The following is a 19686-nucleotide window of genomic DNA, read 5'->3' as shown; positions in this document are numbered from 1 at the left end:
AACAATTTTTAAATCTAATACCATGTTTCTTGAAAAGCAACAGTCCGAGGACAGACCTGCATGCTATAAAATAAAACGCGTATCTACTTCAAACAATCAAAAGACAAACAATATTCTTTATTAGCGTCTTAATGTCGATTGTGTTGTCAAGTATATATGTTTCTTGCTAAGTGTTGCTTAACCAGTGCGTCCTTGTACAAACACAAAGTAGTTCAAAAATGTTAATTGCATCTATTGCTAATTGTTGCACTTGACACCTCATCAAAAATACTGGTGGTGTTAATATTACAAAGGATTTTCTGTTGAAACATAGGAGAAACAACGCAACGTAGCGCCATTTATCAGAGAATAGGGGAACATATCTCAGCATAACACAACATAGCACTTTATAGCCTAACCTAAGAACACATAGGAGAAAACAGCGCAAGGTAGCGCAACATAGCAGAGAATGAGGGGAAATATCTCAGCATAACACAACACAGCACTTCATAGCCCAAGCTAAGAACACCTAGCAGAAAACAGCGCAACGTAGCGCCATATATCAGAGAATAGGGGAAAATATCTCAGCATAAGAGAACATAGCACTTCATAGCCCAAGCTAAAAACACATACGAGAAAACAGCGCAACGTAGCGCCATGTTAGAGAATAGGGGAAAATATCTCAGCATAACAAAACACAGCACTTTATAGCCCAAACTAAGAACACCTAGCAGAAAGCAGCGCAACGTAGCGCCATATATCAGAGAATAGGAGAAAATATCTCAGCATAAGACAACATAGCACTTTATAGCCCATTATAAGAACCGACAATTTCGCGTTTTTTAATTCATAACGCTTCACGCTGTTTGAAACGTAAGCAGTCCCCACTATGTAAACAAAAATTTTTTTTTCAAAATTCAACCAAGTTCTAACTGTTTTGATTTCTTTCATATAAAAAAGAACACCGAACGAATGCATGATCATGAAGAAATAGTAAAAAGTTTTCTTCGGCATTCTTTTGTCTTCTATAACATTGTAAGGCTAATCAACGTATAGTCGAATTAGACAATTTGGTCATTTCACATTATTTAGTTAAACATTGTCAACTGCAAAAAATCTTTGAAAGTTTGAAATCTCTCACTCCAATGTCACTCAGAAGTAAGTTTCCTTTCAAAGAAACCGACTTTAAAAGAAAAAAAATCAGTATAATTTTTACAAAATCTTGGCAACCTTTTTCCTTTTTGTTGATGTCCGACGAAATTATCACTGACAGTGAACAAATTTGTAACTTCTTGAATCCACACTTCTATGCTATGCTATTTGAAGCCTGGGTGAGGAGGCACGAACAGGCAGCGTGGCCGAGTGGTTAGGGCGCCGGACTTGAAATCCGGAGGCTGGTTGAAGTCCCGATCTGACCACTTAACTGGAGTTGTTTCTCGGTAGACCCCAGTTCAAATTATTTAGGTCAGGCTTGAAATTAGCCAACTGGTCTGCCTCTCGTAAGTTGGGATTATTTAAGCCTATTGTGTTTAGTTGATATATTTGTTTCTTTCAGTTTAAGTGTATGCCTGTGAACTAGCTAGTAGCTAAGCACATTCACCACTAGGAACAAAAACATTTCAACATTTTTTGAATATTTTTAAACAATTAATAAGGTATAACGGTTTTTCTTTCTTTCCTACAGGTTTAATCCCAATGTACTGGTGACAATAGCACTCGGCCTCAGTGCCATGTGCATCATTGCCATACCACTCAGTCATATATTCATCATCATGCTGTTTTTGGCGGGAATATTTGGCGGGTGTTTTGGCGCTACCGACACGTTCACAACAGTGCAGCTAATACGCATGTACGGCAAACAGGTAAGGCCACTAAAACCTCGTTCCCAGGGTCTCTTTTCTTCACTTCCCTGTCTCCCTCTCACTCTAGGGCTGGGAAGAAGAGAGACCTTGGGAAAGAGATTGAGACCATGAAAAGTACGAGACGTATTTCATACTGGAGTGGGAACAGGAAAACTGTCACCAAAAATGCGCCGAGATTAAAAGTGCGGGATGTGTACATTTAACATAAGTTGATATTCATGCTAGAAGGCTGTTTGCTCTAAATTAACAATTTGGTTTACCTTTTGCAGGTATCACCGTATTTGCAGGTAAGATTCTGATATGTTTATGCCCTCTAAGTTGCAACCGTGTCTCTTTTACAAGTTGTTAGTTTGTTTTCCCATTAAAAAACATGCTGTTGCCACGCTTTCGTGTTAGCTTATTTCCAATCGCTGGCGAAATGTACAATGGCCGTTTTTATATTACAGGACGCGTTATCGGTCCAGAGGGATAATGCGTCTTCGCCGTTTTTATACTTACTGAAGACGCATCATCATCTGCACGAACTTAGGCAACATTTGTGGGTCGTCTGGTTATGCGTCTCTAGTATAGAGACGGTCACAAGATGTATTATGCGCCTAGGCGAACTATCCTTCGAAATGCGTCTTGAACGACGCACTTCAAAGGATAATTTGTCTCAATGCATAATGCGTCTTGTGCCCGTCTTCATGATACTAGAGACGCATAACCAGACGAACTAAAGATGTTTGCCCTAGTTCGGCCAGACGGACAATGCGTGTTTGGTATAAAAACGGCCAATCGTTGACTTCTCTGCTTTTGGTTTACAATAGTCATTGCAGGAACTTCCTACTTCGACGAAAACATTTTACCGTAAGCAACTTGCAGCAGCGCACCTGGTCAGTCATGGAAGATTATCAGTTCAAGGCGCTGACTTTCCTGTTGGGCGCATCAGTATTTTCCTTCAGGACAGACCCCTGCCATTTAACCAACTAACCACCCTGCTGTTCATTAGCGTTACATACAGAAATTCTAAATTGTGATTCGCGAGTATTTTTACCAGCATTGACAGGGTGAAGTTTCTCCGTCGTCCTACGAACTCTGCAAAAACCTTTTTTAGGACCTTTACCAAATCAAAACTTCTTAATCAAAAAGAATTATTACCAACGGTCTCTTCCAGCTTAATCACGTGACCAACTTTTTTCATTAGACGGAGTCCTTTAGTGATAAATTTGAGAAATCTGTCCAAAGCAAGCTCAAAAACGTCAGGAATGCCGGAAAAGTTGGATTTTAGATTTTTATGTAAAGGTAAGCAAGTCGTCGCTGTACTGTTTTACCGCTGACCAATTGTACCATCACTTCCCGCAGGCTCTTCACTTCGCGTACGGCGTTGGAGGATTCTTGAGCCCGCTGATAGCAAGACCTTTTCTGCGGAGTCGCTGTGTCCTGGTAGTGAACTACACAACTATCATCGATGAATGGCCCTACGCCAATTCTACTTCTGGTATTGATAATTCAACTCATATTTTCCACACACAGGAGGAAATGCACCGTGATACACATGTGCGGTGGGCCTATTGGATTGTAGCACTGCTGCACGTGAGTATGACTCGACGCAGTACGTTCGGCAAATCTCGTAACGTTCTGGACAACACCCGTTAAGTATTCGAAGAATTCGCGAGTCGGTTACTTTCCAATCGATCAGAAATTACGATAATAATCGTTAAAACGACTCATGTTCATCACTAGGCTAGAAACAACCAGATCAACCATTATCTTTTTAATCAAGCACAGAACATGTACCCATGCCATAAATCCAGTATCTCTTTGTGAGTGTTGGTTAAACATATAGGACTTACCTAACTTGCGATAATACCCTTCCTCCCCGCATTTTATTTCCTTCCGGCTCCCTTTCAAAAAAAGCCTGATTAGGCCTGATTAGCCTACCAGAATAGGGCTTACCTCGAGGTAGGTGGGAGAATTTTTCTTTTAGTGTTGATTGGCTTTTTTACGAGAGGCTGTCCCAGATAGAGTGCTCAGTTATGACGCAGTCGGCAATAAGTGATATGCCTTAAGTATCGGTTTTAATATTTAGTTTTATTTTGAAGCGAATTCGTTAAAAAGTGTCTACTTAGGTAAAGTGCCCGTTAGTAGACATTCAACTTAGTATTTCCTGTCTTATAGCTTCCAGTAATATTTGGTTTACTGTGGCTGATGTTCACGCGCAAGTTGGCAAAAATCACAGGAACTCTCAAGAAATACGAATATGAGATGTATGATGAACAGAGACTCAATAATCCGGGTATGTTAACACATCACATAGGAAAGAAAAAAATGCATGTTAACTTCTATTAATGTTCAATTATAATAAGTGTCTTCTAAAGTGAAAGTAATGTTCGTTTGGTTTTGTTTCAATGAGCACCTAGCAATGATGCTGTGATCTCTGGGAAAGAAAACAAATTTCAAATGGGTTTGAAATTAAATTGAAGTAATTTTCAAACGCTCTTTGGGCTAGTCATGAATTAGGAAAGATTTCGTGGCGAACCCAAAGAAAGACTGCTTAGGAGGCTCAGGCTTTGTTTGACATGATTTGACTTCTTAATCTGACAAGTGTTCGTGTGAGGGGACGGGGAGGGCAGTGTGCGCAGTTAACATGACAGCATGCTTCTGGTGGGTTTTTATCAACCTTCATATCAATCACACGCTTCCGTTCTCTGATTTGATTGGTCAAGTCAAAAATAACCCACCTAGGTTTCATTGTCATGAAGGGATCGAGGAACAAGGAACGAGGTCGCCAGTAAGAAAGCTACTAGCACGCATACGACAATCTCTGTAATAAACCCGCCCCTGTCATAAAGTTTGATATTTTTAATTAATTCCTTCAGGTTATAACCATCACATGGTGACTTTGTACCTTAATGGAAACCCCCCGTGGCTTAAGGTCTTCGGTGACGATCAAAAACCGAGGGTTGTTCTTGTTACAGTTCTGACGTCATTGATTCTGCTTCTGTACGATGGACTGATGGTATGTGAAGTGAAATTTCTTTTCAAAACATAACTTTTCGAATTCTCATCTCTAACCTTTTTCCGTTTAAATTCCAGGCCACGTTTGGTGCTTATGTGTACTCGTACGCAGTGAAAGGTGCTGTACACATCAAGCCGAGTCACGCAGCTTATCTCAACTCTCTATTTTGGGTAAGTTAGTCACGTAAACTTCTTTCAATAACACTTAGGCAACATTTGTAATTACTTAGGCAGCAAACGTTACATACAAGCCTTGTTAAAACTGGACGAAGCCTGTCAAGGCTTAGTCGTAGCAATGTCAACTCTTTCTGTTTAATTAACCACCAATCCATAAACTCTAGACGGTATTCCTCTTTTCGGTATTTCAATGTTTCAAATTATTTCTTGTAAAATGATTCTTGCTTTTATTCTATAATCTCAGGGTTCTTTGTCAGTTGGTCGATTTGTGTCCATTCCAGTGGCAATGTACGTCAAACCTCCCACCATGTTGATGATAAACCTGGTAAGTCTTCCCTCTTTACTTCTCTGAAGTCCAGTCCACTTGACACCAGTCAGCTAGTCCGTCTTTTCATGCTCTTGCCCATTCGCTCTCAGAAGCAAACGCAACAACAAAATTGAGCGTTAAGAAAACGCAAGACCTACGAGATCCGCGTATAGGGTCTGTAGAGCGATTACGCTCGTTTAAGTTTGCAGCGGAAAGCTGAGAGGAGTTTAATAACGTTAGCAATACGGAGATGTACAAGATTGGAGGTTAGTCGTTTATTCGGAACGGCAATTCAGTAATGCAGGCTAGTTACATACCTACTTTTGTACTACAAAACAGTCTTGTTGTAGTGTTTTATGTTTAACGTGAACTCGAATGCACATTTAAGACTTTTTATATCGTCTTTTTCAGGTTGGCTGCCTTTCTTCAACTCTCTTCATGTTGATTTTCGAAGAGAGTGAGCCTGCATTATGGATGGGAACCAGCGGTGCTGGACTATTCATGAGCAGCGTCTTCCCAACAAGCATTGCGCTCGCTGAGTACTACATTGACCTCACAGGTTAGGAATTAATGGTTTCGTTGCTTGCTTAGGAACAGAAATTCTACTAACGGACATTATCATGTAGCTCAAAGCGGAACGGATTAATTCTAATATTGCTAAAGTTTCTGTTGCTAAAGTGCTAGTCTACTGTGGTAAGCAACAAAACCATTTTATACAGTAGCACTTATTACATGCAGCAACGAATCGACATGTTTGAAAGTAGCCCAATTTGGCTGAGCTGTGAAACGAAGCTGTCGAAGCATAGTTTCTTTTCCTTATTAATGTTCTTATTTGTATCGAAAATCTTCACATTTGTAACGCAAAGCTATGCCTCTTTTTTTTTGCTGTACAGCCCCAGTGACAAGTGTAATGATAGTCAGCGCAGCCCTTGGTGAACTAATCCTGCCCCTGGTAGTCGGACAGGTGAGTGTGCGATCCACCCCCCTCTCCCACCTGACCCCCACCACCACCAGAGTAATTCTAGTTCTCAATTGTTCTAGTTGTTTCTCGGTCGGTTTGCGGTTTCACAAGAGCAGCTTGGTTAATCAACAGCAACAGGAAATTCGAAGGGGGAATATGTGGATTCTCGTACCAAGATGAGGTGGAAAATTTTTCTTAAGTGATAATCATGCTTTTTCTATAATACTAAATATAAATTTATTTAAAACAGTTGGGGAGAGAAGGTATCGTCTTCGCGTCTTTGAGACTGCATGAAAGATTATCTCTACATAGACAGTAAGTTAGGTGAACCCTCTGCCCTGATCTGGACACTGATGTCTTCGGGATTCCGTTTTAACTAAAACAACTTATTATGTCATTTTAGGTATTTGAGAGACTAGGTCCTGTTAGTTTCCTGGCGATTGCCTTCTGCGCATGCTTCATGGCTCTGATGATCTTCATTCTTTTGCGGTCAGCGGAAAGATCAGAGACTGGTGAGTGACGAACAGTAAAAAGTATTTTCATAAGAATTCCCCATCCCCTTTACTCTGTATGAATGTCCAACTAATGTTCGAGATACACCGGCTTTTACTGTAGTAAGGGATGTTGCCTGGCAACATGACGATGCACATGACGTCAAGCAGATATGGTAAGATATGATAAGCAGATATGATAAGAAACGGAAATTCTTGAATATGCCTCTAAGAGGAATTTACAGAACGGCACATCACCTTCTCGCTGAATAAGTTTTATTTTCACGGCTCCCGATACCAAACAACTGAATGATTGCCACGATAGACTTTCTTCCTCTAAGGTAGATTCTGAAAAACTCGAACAGTGATTTACGACTTAAACGTCAAAGTAGCTACGTCCTGGTTTGCGCATCTTAAAAAATTTAGCCTAAATTTTCCAAGTATGTCATTTGTAATCCGTGTGAATCTTCTCCATCCTTAACCATCCTTGCCCCTTTATAGTTAATTATTATCTCTGTAGTGTTTTTTTTTTTTTTTTTTTTTTTTTTATCTCAATAAACTATTATTTTAAGGTATCCTTCAATCTAAAGGTAACTGTGTACGTCTTTTCTTCACAGACTGGCTTGGATTTTTCTGGTTCGTCTGGTGCGGTTCGCCTCCAAGCTCTGCTAATCAACCTACATACCAAACCCAAACACCCGAGCCCACTCCTACTGTGAAAACTGATGACAGTCCTCCAATAGAGACAGTTGAACTGAACATTCAGGGATAACAAACATCGGTTCTAGGCCATTACAACGTGTTTTAAAATAATTAGATTAGCAGACTGAGTTCTTTTAGAGTGGCTTTTTAATGATTTTTCGAAATTTTATATTTTAGTTGGGTTTCTGTGCGTCGAGGTTGTTTTGCAGTGTGCTGTAGCCAATCACAGTAAAGATATCATCAAAGCCAATACCAAAACCAAAAGTTGTTGCGGTTTGTTTACCGAAACATTCCCACACTTCCAATTATATTTAGATAGAAATGCTGTCGTTTTGGTGATCTGATACGAAACTCAAAACAATTGTGATTTGGTTATCTAAGCTAAGGTTTTCCGCGCTTAACTCTGTCACATTTTTTCCCGCGCTTACCACACCGGCGGTTTATTTCCCGCGTACCACCAGTCACCATCCTGCCCTTACCCGCAATGGTTGCATTTTTCCCGCGCTCGCAATCCACTTTAATTTTCGCCCGCTTGCTACTATTGCAGTACGTGTTCGCCTTTGGTTGACCTGAGAATCCAAGAAATCATTTCAGAATTTTAAAGGCACGTTAGTTGGTTACAGAAAGCTGGCACGAGACAAACATTTTATGAGGAATATCTCAATTTTGAAAAGTCAAGACATTGGTTTTTAAAATACGCATGCTACTGAATAACTGACAACCAGTGGTGTAAATATTGACCGAAGTATATTTAAGGGGACATGGGAACCAATTGAAGTTAAGTATGATTCTATTACACACCTAGCTAGATATTGTTAGCAAATATTTGTTAACGAGCTGGTCAGTAAAAGGACACAAAATAAATAATGCTGGCCAAATTGGGTCAGGCCTCGTAATTGTATCGTGGAAACTTTAGATAAAGTGATTTTTCCCTTCACTATTAGTCGCCATTAACATTACCTCTCTTAGCGGTTTGAAACGTTTATAGAAGGTCTCTGGAGGAATGTAGAAGAGTTAAGATAACGGAAAATAGTACCGTGACTCTCCCGTTGTTACCCTCTATCGGGGTAATGTTAAGCCTGAGGGACAACGGGAAACGACCAATATGCCATAGTTTCTCCGTGGTCTGGACCATTTTAATCTCAGAAAGCATCGCATAGCGAAATTGAGTGCGTAAAGCATCATGGATTAGACTGAGATTCTGACAACCTAAGAAAAACTGTTGCGACCAAAACTCCATCAGTATGAAGAGCAGTGGTTAGCGCACTGCATTCCTGATCGAGTGGTTTCGGTTCGAGCCCTGTCTCCACCTAGGTGCGTAAATGAGAGACGGTGAATTAATGCTGGTAGCCAACCTTGCGATGGACTAACAACCCATCCAAGGGGGAGTAGAAATACTCTCATGGCCAGTCAATTCATGCTACAGAAACCGTGATAAGCTCTGCTTGTATGGGCCGTTTGGCCTGACGTAGATTTAGCTTAAACTTAAGCTTGAGAAGTATAGTAATTCTCCTAGTCAGCTCATGCTTTGGAATCAGTACTTAAGCTAGGCCTCCTGAGCCACGTTCAATAGGCGACACAAGAGTTGAGACCTTTCACTACTGTAGGGTTTTCTTTCCATCATTACGTTTATGAACATCATCGACTTTGTTTCGCTATTTTCACATTGCGTCTGTTGCGAGATCTGTCAGTTCCCCTCCCTTCTTAAAACATGAGTTTCTTTAAATACTTCTTCTGAGGAGTTGGTGCTATATTTCCAGCACTTAACAGATGATTGCTTGTTATCTGATAAGAAAACTATAACCTGATGATTGTTTTTGACAATGCATTGAAATTTGCAAGACGATTTTTTTTGTAGTTGATGATTTATCACTTTTGCAAAGAAATCTTTTTCCGTGAATTGTGTCTTTGATCTTCGTAGGTGATAGATTTTCTACTCTGTGTGTGAAGGAATAGAACATATCGCTAACACTTTTTGTTTCCCATTCATAAAGTGATTTCCAGCGATGCTACTAATTTGGTTTGATGGAAGTGGTGATAATTTAGTTATAACGCTGACAATAGATCAGACTTCGATCAGGCTAGAAATCCCACACTACACCACAGGGTACCACAAGGCACCGCAGGACTCCCACAGCGCACTAGCAACGTGATTTACAGAAACTGTGGTTTCATTGAATTTGAATATTTTAAATAATTAAGAACTTTCACGAGTTAGACTCAAAGAAATATTCTGGTTAATTGCGAACTTTGAATAATTAAACTGCAAAAGCTCTTCCTTTCTACATATGAAAAACGATTTAAACCTTAGAAAAGTTTCTACGTTGAAAGCGAAACTTAAATAGCAAATATGCTAGGGAAAAATAAGAGATTCATTTTAGATCATAAAGTAGAAGTTCTAAACCATTAGACAATGCTTAACCCTGCAACAATATTATTTTGATGCCTGCCTCATTCTGTAATAACTGACAGCTTCTTTTTTTCGATATTTTCTTTTTTTATATGCAAAATATTTCAAACTACATAGAGCAATATTTAGAAGGCACAGAAACACCTTCAGCCCAACAAATAAATAAAACATTGCATCATGAATTTTTGATGCGTGAATCTTGTCGCGAACAATAATTTCGAAACAAAAATCTAAGGCTAGTCAAATGGAGATGAACAATAAAGTTATTATAATAGCAAGAATGATGGAAAATAAACAATGATTTGTCCTCAAGAGTGAATATTCACCAGTGAACAACGGGTAGCAAATAACAAGTTTGCCGGCGGCGAACTGAAAAATTTTTGGTCGCAAGCTTTGGTTATTCTTGAACGAATTTGTTTCGCTCCCAATGGTGACGTCACGCGCATAAATTTCAGTTTCGCGCAACGTAGCCCAAGACAAAATGGAGAGAAGTGATTTTTCAGAAATGCAGTCCGTTTTGAGATCAAAATGAAGGCATTCGCTTGAAGTTTTATCCGCAGGTTCTTGCAGCAGGAGTAAACTATACATTCCTATCGACTTGCTTCGAAAAATGTTGGATAATTTTTTTAAAGGAGATGTGCCAAGTATTTTTGAAACGACGATCAAACGCGAGAAAGGCTCCCCCGCGGGAGACAACTCTTCAACCTCAAGATTGAAAGATTACAGAAACGAAGAAGAATTCCTTAAGAGTGTCAAGGCGACAATATGTTACTGCGGATCCTTCTGGACTTTTGGAATGGCCGCCGCAGTCATCGGACCAACATTACTCGAACTAGGCTGTGTTACCAATCGGCCGTTGAATGTTATGAGCTGGGTGTTTTTCTCCCAGGCTTTAAGCGCGCTCTTTGGTTCAAGTTTAGGAGGTTATTTGGCAGACAGGTAAGAAGTTTGATATATTTTCTCTAACGTAAGCTATAGTGCTTAAACCGTAATAGTTTCGGGGTCTCAATTTAAAGGTGGCAAAATAACCAAAGATTTAAACGTTTTGTAATTTTTTTTTTATTTTGCTTTGCGAGCGAAAGCGGAATTTGATAAAATCTTGAGCGCAACTGTACAATTTCCTCTTCAACATATCGGATTAAGAAGTATTGAGCAATTAAATCCTTAAAGTCTCACAGGTACTGAATGTAATAAAGCGCGCAGATCTGCACTTTTACTGACAAAATTGCTTCGGAACGATCAAAGATTCTTTCACTAGTGACACGTGAGTTTAGTAAAACCGGAACACTGAATAGTTATGTTCAAATAATAAAATGATTTTTCGGTCTATAATCCACCTTAAAACAAAAGAAAGCAAACGAACTCGTCAACACATGTACAGAGCATAGAGGATTGTTGCATCTTCAGAATATGGAGACAACGTGAAATTCGACCAAACTATCAAAATGGATAAAGCTCATACCAGATCACGACCTTTTTTCACTATGGCTAAGATGTTTGATATTATCAATGTCTTGAGTAATCTTTGATTATTTCTTAAGTAGTTTTATTTTATCAACATATCGCATTATTTTCTTTTACCGAATGAGACAGTGAGTTTTGCCAAAAGCATGGAGAGATGACAGCAAACATGAAATGTAGAATGCGTAAGTTTTTCGCTGTTTAGAGTTATATTCTGTGCGATTTTCCGCTTTTCTTTAGTTTATATGGATAGAAAAAACACCAAACACCAGCTCCGGGTAATGTTCAAAGAACTGTTGCGTCTGCTGCATCTAGCATACGACTGTCAACACTGCAGCAACGCTGCAACTATTGTTAATAAAGGAAAGAACATTACGTCCAGCTTAGATACGCTAAAAAAAGAGTTTCCCTTTAGAAGACTATGCGTTTTGATTTAGTTAATGCCTTGCGTGCAAAATTGATATCAGTAAGTGTATGTGTATTCGTTGTTTTTTGAGATTTGATTGGCGTATCGTTAAATATTAATGATATTTTAACTGCTAAATAGAAACACAGCTTCGTATTGAGATCGTTCTTCTGTTTAACATAACATTTTTTTATTTGTCTACTCCAGTTTAGTCGAAAAACGAAACAAACCTTTTCATCATGGAGGCAAAAGTAAATATCGTAATTATTTCTCTCGCGTTAAATTATCACGTTATATATAGGTATAGATGCTCATATCATGAAATTTTTTCGAATTAAGCCAGTTTTATCTCACCAGCTATTGAATTTCTTTTACAAGCCAATGAATAGTTGTCTCTAGAGCGTTACTTATCTAAAGAAAGATTAGGCGCTAGAGATTAACTCATCATGAAAAACCGGAAAATTCATTTAGTTTGTGTCATGTCACTGTAAGTCTTTTCCAAGTTAACGATTTTGAATGACTTGGTAAACCCAAAATGTCCCCGCGCAGTGTATAGTTAACGTAACAGTATATGTCAGTCACCTGACCCGCAGTAAGATCAGTGCAGTATTCCATTCCAGAGACTGCCAGATGTCAAATTATCTGACCAATAACTGGAAACAAAACTTGTAATTGGCATAAAGCGCAGAAAAAATCAACAGAAGGAAAACAAGCCGGGGAAGGGTATCCCATGTGAAAAGGTCGAGGATGCTCATCGTCTCGCTTAAGGGTGTAAATCATGACGAAACACAAATATTTTTCGGATTACACAAAGAGATTATGATCATATTCTTTTGGTTACACTCGAAGAAATAAAAAACACCGTCATGTCCGTTTTAAAGTAGTATCTTTAGGGGTTTAAATAAAGCTCGAGTCACAGATTGGTCTCCTTCAGGGCTTTAATTCACATTCTGCGACGAGCGTCACCGACCGTTTTAAATGATGAGAGTCCCTTCCTTCCCCCCCCCCCCCCCCGGGCATAAAACGTCATTCACCTGAACAGTAAGATCGGTGCAGTATTCTATTGTTCTTTGAACCTGACAAATGTCACATTACCTGGCCAATAATAATAATAAAATTAATTTTAAAATAACAACTCGAAACAAAGCTTGTAATCGGTATAAGTCGCAAAAAATATGATAATTCAAAGGAACGAAAACAAGTAAACCAATAAAAGAACAGTGATGCAATTAGCCTGTAGAGATATGGGCACGAAATTAGCCGGGTGCAAACATCCCCTATAAAAAAGACGGAGAGAAGACGCCTGCTCAATTGCTAAACAACAATATGAGATACCAACCCCTGAAGTAGAACTTGAATTTGCTTACCTATATATTTCAGGTACGACTGCAACATTATCTTGCTATATTGCGTGACATCTGTGGCAATCTACCTCGCTGTAATCCCTGTATGTCACGTGTTTGGGATAATGCTGGCGTTTTTCGCCCTATTGGGAGTCCACATGGGAGTGATTGACACTGTCGCAAATAGCGTTCTAATCAAGATACACGGCAAAAAGGTTGGTAGATATATAGCACTCATAAAAACACGTGGTCGACGTCCATTTTCTCCTTTCAACAAATAGACACCAACATAACCAATATGTCATTAAAACCAAATCGACTTTTCTCCCAAAATGTCACTGCGCCGCATGCACCTGGACAAGTAAATGTTGTTTTTCGTTTTATTCAATACCATAGTGTCTACCAGACTCGTACCCAGGCTCTATTTACGTGTTTTAGGGAGGAAGAAGACTGGATTAGGGTGGATTAAGGCGTGCGAGGTATGATGGCAAGGGTACCCTAATATTCAATCTTCTCTCCCCAAAAACACGTAAATAGTGACTGGGTACGAGTCTGAGTGTCTACTCATTCTTGATCGAGACTTCCTCTACTTTTTATCCTTTCAATTACTTATCTATATCTTTTGTTTATATACAGGTTGCACCAAGACTGCAGGTACGTTCTCACTTGTATTATGCACGATGATCTAGCAATCAAAACGTTTAACTGGTCCAGCGGTCATTTTAAGATGTGAAAAATCATCTTTGGCTTTGTCTTTAACTTGTTGATTCGTTGCTTGTTTTCTTACTTCTCTCCTCACCAGTCCCTACACTTCTTCTATGGCCTGGGTGCCCTGGTGAGCCCTGTTATAGCAGAGCCGTTTCTTCGCAGTGCGTGTACAGACGGACATTTCCAAACCAATATCTTTGGTTGGACACTTGAAAACTCGACACTGGAAGGACTTATGGAATACAATATTGATGGCATGCAAGTAAACATGACGGCATTAAATGAAACTATGTCACAGGTGTCCCGCCATTACCACACGAAGTCTTTTGTACAGTATGCCTACTGGCTTATAGCTCTATTACAGGTCAGAATGCCTGTTTTTCTGTCAGTATGTCTGTTTGTCTACTGCTTGGGGTTGTCTGTTTCGCGCCATTATTATCAAGTGCCTTGTACGGTATGCCTACCGCGGCCAATAGCGCTGCATCTACGTATAGAATGCTTTACAAAGTTACTACCATCATTCCAATGTTAAAAGTTAAAAGAAATATTGCGAGGTGCGATTGCAGGTCAAAATAATCTAAAGTACAATGCATGGTGCAAATAGAAAGGTCAAAAGTAGGTCAAAATCGTGTTAAGTACAGTGCATGGTGTAATTACATAAATAACTTGAGAACAGAAAATTAAAGAGTTCAAGAAATGTCCAGGGTTCGCTTAGACGATTGCACATCAGGTCAGTTTCTATGTCTGCCTATATCTGTGAACAAGTGTTTGTTTACCCACTGCTTGTGAATACGTTCATGTATAGCAGTAAATATCATTACCACACTAGTGTTATGTTTAGTGTACTTTCTGACTGACAGCTTTTCTTCAGTTTGTATCTGTCTTCTAATTTCGGTTTGTGTGCTTGTTGCCGAGTCATTATTTTAAACCCACGGCAAGTAACGATTTCTAACGTTAGTGTTTTCGTCAGGGCGTTGGTCTATAGGAAATTTACATTCCAATGAGAAAACTCTGACTTTCTCCTCAGGTGCCCGTACAGTCGGGCTTATTTTACCTTATCTACAGACAGCGATATCTCAGGCGCTGGTCACCCGAGATTTTCGCCGGAAGAGTGGTCACTCTTGCCGCTTTGCCTGCTGGGAATGCAGATGAAACAGAAAACGAGGGTAAGGAACCGATCACTAAGCTCAACAATAGTTTGATTTTGCTTGAATTAATATTGCATTACGTAGACAGCGTGCGTGTGGACGGTATTAAATTTACGTCGACATTGTTCAGTAAAATAAGAGGCTGGAGGTCTACACTCCACTGGTGTTTTCTGTCCACATTTGTTGATCTTACGAAAAATACATTTTCGCAACCTGCAACCATAACTTTTTGCCAGATCTGCCCCAAGTGTTCAAGCCTGCCGCTGACCATTCTTCAATCAGGCTATCGTTCTGCAGTCTTCCCGCCAAAATACCGCTGGTAACTCTTCTAGCAGGCCTGTTGTTGTTCCTGTTTGACGGATTGCAGGTAACGTGAACAGCTCGTTTCAATTGGCGAGGGAACTTTTCTCTCTCTTTGTTAGTCATACCGGGAGTAGCACGCTGTAGTGCTTCCATTCTTCAATGCGAAAAAGGTATATTCAAGATATTGCCGCGCGCAGTGAAACACTGATTCCTACACTTTCAATTTACGCCGCTACGGGTGCGCAATTTGAAGTGTGACATAAGGGTGGGGTGCAACAGAACCAGGTGAAATCGACTTGTCTGCAACATTTATGTGTTAGTAACCTCTACATATAATAACCTGTTCTAATAACCTGTTCTAATTTAACGTGTTCTTCGGAATAAGATTCTAGTTTGTTTCTATCTGTTTCAGGGCGCATATGGTGGATACCTGTACGCATATGCCGTCAAAAGTGACATTCATTTATCACCCAGTCATGCTGCGTATGTTAATTCCTTATTCTGGGTAAGTGAACAAACGTTTATCAAGTACTCAGAACAACAACCGTTTCTTTTGGCAAATCTTTGTAAAAGCAACCGAACTGTCTCCGATTCTTATCGAACAATTAAAGTGTATCTCGAGCACTTACGAGTACTCCATCGACTTCTTCGTCAACGTAGTGCTCTAAGCTAGTCTTCGTAAAAGCAGCTGAAGTGTCTCCGATTGTTATTGACCAATTAAAGATTACTTCGAACACTTACGATTACTCCAGCAACTTCTCCCACAGGGTGGTGCCCTAAGCAAAAGTCGTCTAACTTAGCAATTTGTAAGACGAAAAACGCGGACTTGTCGACTTTAATTTTGTGTGAATCCTCTTCATTTTCTCTATATTCAGTTACAGATGTTGCTCTTATCATTTCTCTTTTGTAATTTGCAGTGTTCGTTCGCTGTTGGAAGGTTTATCTCCATCCTTGTTTCTGTATTCCTGGTGCCCGACAAAATGCTTTTCGTAAATCTGGTAAGTCAGATCAGGTTGTATTATTTTCCCGCCATAATGAGCCAAGTCCGTCAAAGATTCCATTTGTTTTGCCACCAATGTGTACCTTAGGTCCACATCCCTTACAGATATGACGTACGTTTTCTGTCCATTACTGTTTGTTTCCCGTCCAAAACCAACCAAGTGATAAGAGTTATGCATTCCTTCTTTGTGGTACACGCTCCTTTGATCCTATATTTGAACTACTGAGCCAACCCCCATGCACATGCGCAATTAAAATTTAATGTCTTGACTAAAGCAACAAAAGGAGTCTCAAAAAGTCAAACTGAATTGCAAAGTTAATCAACAACTTAATCAACGCGCTTTGCTGTTTGGGTGGATCTCAAGTCAAAGTAATTTTGCTTTGGACAAAAATTCACAAAAAAAAAAGCACCATCTGACAACTTTGAATATAACATAAACAAGACGCGCACGAGGATTGTTAACATTATTGAAAACCAAGTTTTAGTTTGTTACAATGCAAGAAGAGATTGTTACAATATTTCGGCTTTATTTCAGAGTCATAGTGAGGTAGTTAGATCAATACAAGTGGACAGCTTACATATCAAGGCTAAGTAGGCACAAAGAGAGATAGTATGAAATTCTCAAGTGCATACATTTTTTCCTTTGCAGTTTGGATGCTTCACAGCAATCTCCTTCATATTATATCTACACCAATTCTCCCTGGCGTTATGGATTGGTAGCGGTGCGTTTGGTATTTTCATGAGTTCTGTGTTTCCCTCCACGCTATCTCTGGCAGAACACTACATTGACGTAACAGGTAAACTAATATCGGCAAATCTTATGCCGTCTTTTCATACAATGGAATTTAAAAGCCCCTCTTCGGCTAATCAGGATGTTCTTTATGCCGATAAGTTGTACTGAACGAAATTCGGAAGCTCTACGTGAGGAATTATCTACTAGTTTGAGGAAATTAATAATCAAACGACTCAGAACAAAGCAATGATCAACCTTCTGAGTTGGCATTTTTGCATGGCCACCTCTATACTGGTTAGGATGTTCTTTACTTAAAAAAGATGATTTGCAGTTTACGAAGCAAGTAAACTCCCAAGGACTAACAAAAACGTCGCACAAAAACAAGAGAGTAGTTCAAGGACATCTACATGACGTATAAAAAACCCGATTTATCGATGGATCTCGTCGTAATGCTTATCTTATTCCGTTGTATTTTAGGTTCCATTACAAGTATCCTGATTGTTAGTTCTGCCACAGGAGAGATGGTGTTCCCACTACTTGTTGGAAAGGTGATATAGCCTAACTTATTCTCTACGATATTTTGTCTTCAGTTAGCACAGTCTTGGTAGATTTTCTTGACTGAAATAACGGAATACTTCAGCGGATCAAGAAAAGAAATGCGCATCCGCCAATTCCCACCATGTTGCATAGCAATCAGTGCTGATTGATTAAGCTACTGATTATGGTTATTTTCCCTACCAGGCTTTCGCACGAGAAGGACCTCTCTCGTTCCTTGTGATCGGCTTCTTGGTTTGCATTTTCGCCCTTTTTGTTTTCCTGATTTTGCGCATGACCGCCAGGGCTCAAATTAACCAATCAGGTAAGCACGTATAATCACTGATCTCCAACTCAACGTACTTGAACCTTTATGAAGTGACTAACACATCTGCACTTCTAAATAACTGTTCTTAATAAGCATCCGGAATGCGGATATAATTTTTAGGAAAATTGAAACTTGAATCAGTGTATGAAATATTAACAATGGAAAAATGAACATAACTGGTTCGAGTAACCCTATTAACGGTCTAAAATTATAAAGGAATATACAGGTTAAGATTTTAAAATGTGGCCGTTGGCCGTGTTAACGGGGAGGCCACATTAACGGTGTTTTCAAATAAGAAAATGTATGGGCGTTTTGCCGGGACGTGAAAAAAGTCGCCATAATAAAAAGGTTACCGTGTTAACGAGGTGACCGTTAGGCAGGGTTCCACTGTACTTCAATATAAGAGATTTAGACTTTCCCTTTTCGGCTCATGAGAGAAGTAGCACGCTGTTTTTACCACGTTTCTGTTGAGCCGATTGACATAAAAATATTCATTAATTATTGCTGGTTTGTGCCTTAAATTATGATATTGCAGTAAATCTTTGTCTGACCTCGTATTTCTTTTTCTTTGTCGTTGAAGTGCACGATCTATATCGAGCCGCCATAAAACGCCTGTGCCATTGTGACCAGGCTGCCGATGATTGCGAGTACACTCCGCTGGTTACGTGTGACGAGGAAACAGAAGAGACTGGGCACGATGATCTACTCAGGAACGAGGCAGCTCACAGAGTTGCAGAACTACAAAGTTAATATAACCTGATCAACTCAATTTTGGTGTTATTGTTTAGGAACAATAAATATGGAAGGATTTAATATTCCAGAGAGAAAGTAATGAATGATATAGTATCGACTTCAGTAGAAATATAGTAGTTTGGAGTGCAGGCATTTTCTTAACCAGAGCTCTCTCCGTTGTAGCGGCAGAATGAACGACGGAGGGATGTCTCTCCCAACTTCTTTACTCCATATTGAAGAGACACGAAAATGATATCGTGTGGCGAGGCCACTGTTTAAACGGTTTACGGTAATGCGATTACCACTAGTCTAGATAATAGCAGTGATGAAATTAATTTAAAAAATTACACGACACTTTTAAGTTTATCAGTCCGCGGCAGATGCACTCGCCATATTCAGTAAGAAGCATACAGGAATTTAGATGAGAACCTCTAACCACCCTTTTCCATTCTTTTAACTTTAAATGTTGTCTTGACTTCGTAGTGTAAGTGAGTAATGTGAAATTACTCAACGAAAATCTCTAAAATATTTGTTAATCTTTTATGCGCAAATTGTCATTTTCGTCATTTTCCCTTCTTTTACTGAAACCCCCTTTTTGTCAATGTAGACTATTTTCATACCTGCCGCTCTTCTAGACATGAAGCGATCTTTTTAGTTTCTGAATGACCTTTTGCCATCTAAGAACCAAGTTCTTACCGTAGGACGTTGCTTTCATTTATATCCACCAATATATGCGTCGTTGGACGAGGCTCGGGTTTCTTTCATTAGGTAGGAGATACCTGATATGAGGTTGTGTGGTTTATTCAGTTTTCAACTTCGACCTTTGGGATAGATGCTTTTGCTATAATTTGTTCAATTGATGAACTGTTCATTATATTAGGTCACTTTGAAATGTAAATAAATGATAAAGATTATGAAATAAATTTAAAAAGTAAAAAAAACTCCGTTTTGACCTTCACTCCTCCTCCCGTCTTCTGTATTAGCACTACATTTGTCTTACTCGCAACCTTTCCGTAAAAGTCACACAAAGTTCGTATTAATCACGACGCTTCCGTCTCTTTCCGAACACCGTCTTGATTACTGATGGTACTTCTGTCCACA

General features: G+C 39.4%; 2 protein-coding genes across 3 annotated transcripts in view; both read left to right on the top strand.

The window, feature by feature from the left end:
* The window catches only part of LOC110049729 (solute carrier family 60 member 1-like), a 33260-nt gene extending 24885 nt beyond the window's left edge, over positions 1-8375 (top strand). For both annotated transcript variants that reach the window (XM_020755541.2, XM_020755540.2), the window contains exons 2-12: positions 1664-1841; positions 2111-2128; positions 3186-3416; positions 4002-4119; positions 4703-4842; positions 4920-5012; positions 5263-5343; positions 5737-5884; positions 6219-6289; positions 6690-6798; positions 7395-8375. In XM_020755541.2, coding sequence (XP_020611200.2) covers positions 1664-1841; positions 2111-2128; positions 3186-3416; positions 4002-4119; positions 4703-4842; positions 4920-5012; positions 5263-5343; positions 5737-5884; positions 6219-6289; positions 6690-6798; positions 7395-7549 — 1342 coding nt within the window. In that variant the 3' untranslated portion in view covers positions 7550-8375. The remainder of the gene's footprint in view (positions 1-1663; positions 1842-2110; positions 2129-3185; positions 3417-4001; positions 4120-4702; positions 4843-4919; positions 5013-5262; positions 5344-5736; positions 5885-6218; positions 6290-6689; positions 6799-7394) is intronic.
* An 88-nt stretch (positions 8376-8463) lies between these two features.
* On the top strand, positions 8464-19526 carry LOC110049728 (solute carrier family 60 member 1-like). The gene is made up of 12 exons (XM_020755539.2): positions 8464-10828; positions 13137-13314; positions 13736-13753; positions 13902-14171; positions 14835-14973; positions 15192-15322; positions 15671-15763; positions 16176-16256; positions 16908-17055; positions 17469-17539; positions 17733-17850; positions 18434-19526. The coding sequence occupies exons 1-12, from the start codon at positions 10500-10502 to the stop codon at positions 18601-18603; spliced, it is 1746 nt and encodes a 581-aa protein (XP_020611198.2). The 5' UTR covers positions 8464-10499; the 3' UTR covers positions 18604-19526.
* Positions 19527-19686: the final 160 nt, after the last annotated feature.

This window comes from Orbicella faveolata, unplaced genomic scaffold (genome assembly GCF_042242905.1).
Source record: "Orbicella faveolata isolate gen_17 unplaced genomic scaffold, um_ofav_v1 contig_4, whole genome shotgun sequence".
In the NCBI taxonomy this organism is placed as follows: Eukaryota; Metazoa; Cnidaria; class Anthozoa; order Scleractinia; family Merulinidae; genus Orbicella; species Orbicella faveolata.
This window is presented reverse-complemented; position numbering and strand designations above follow the sequence as displayed.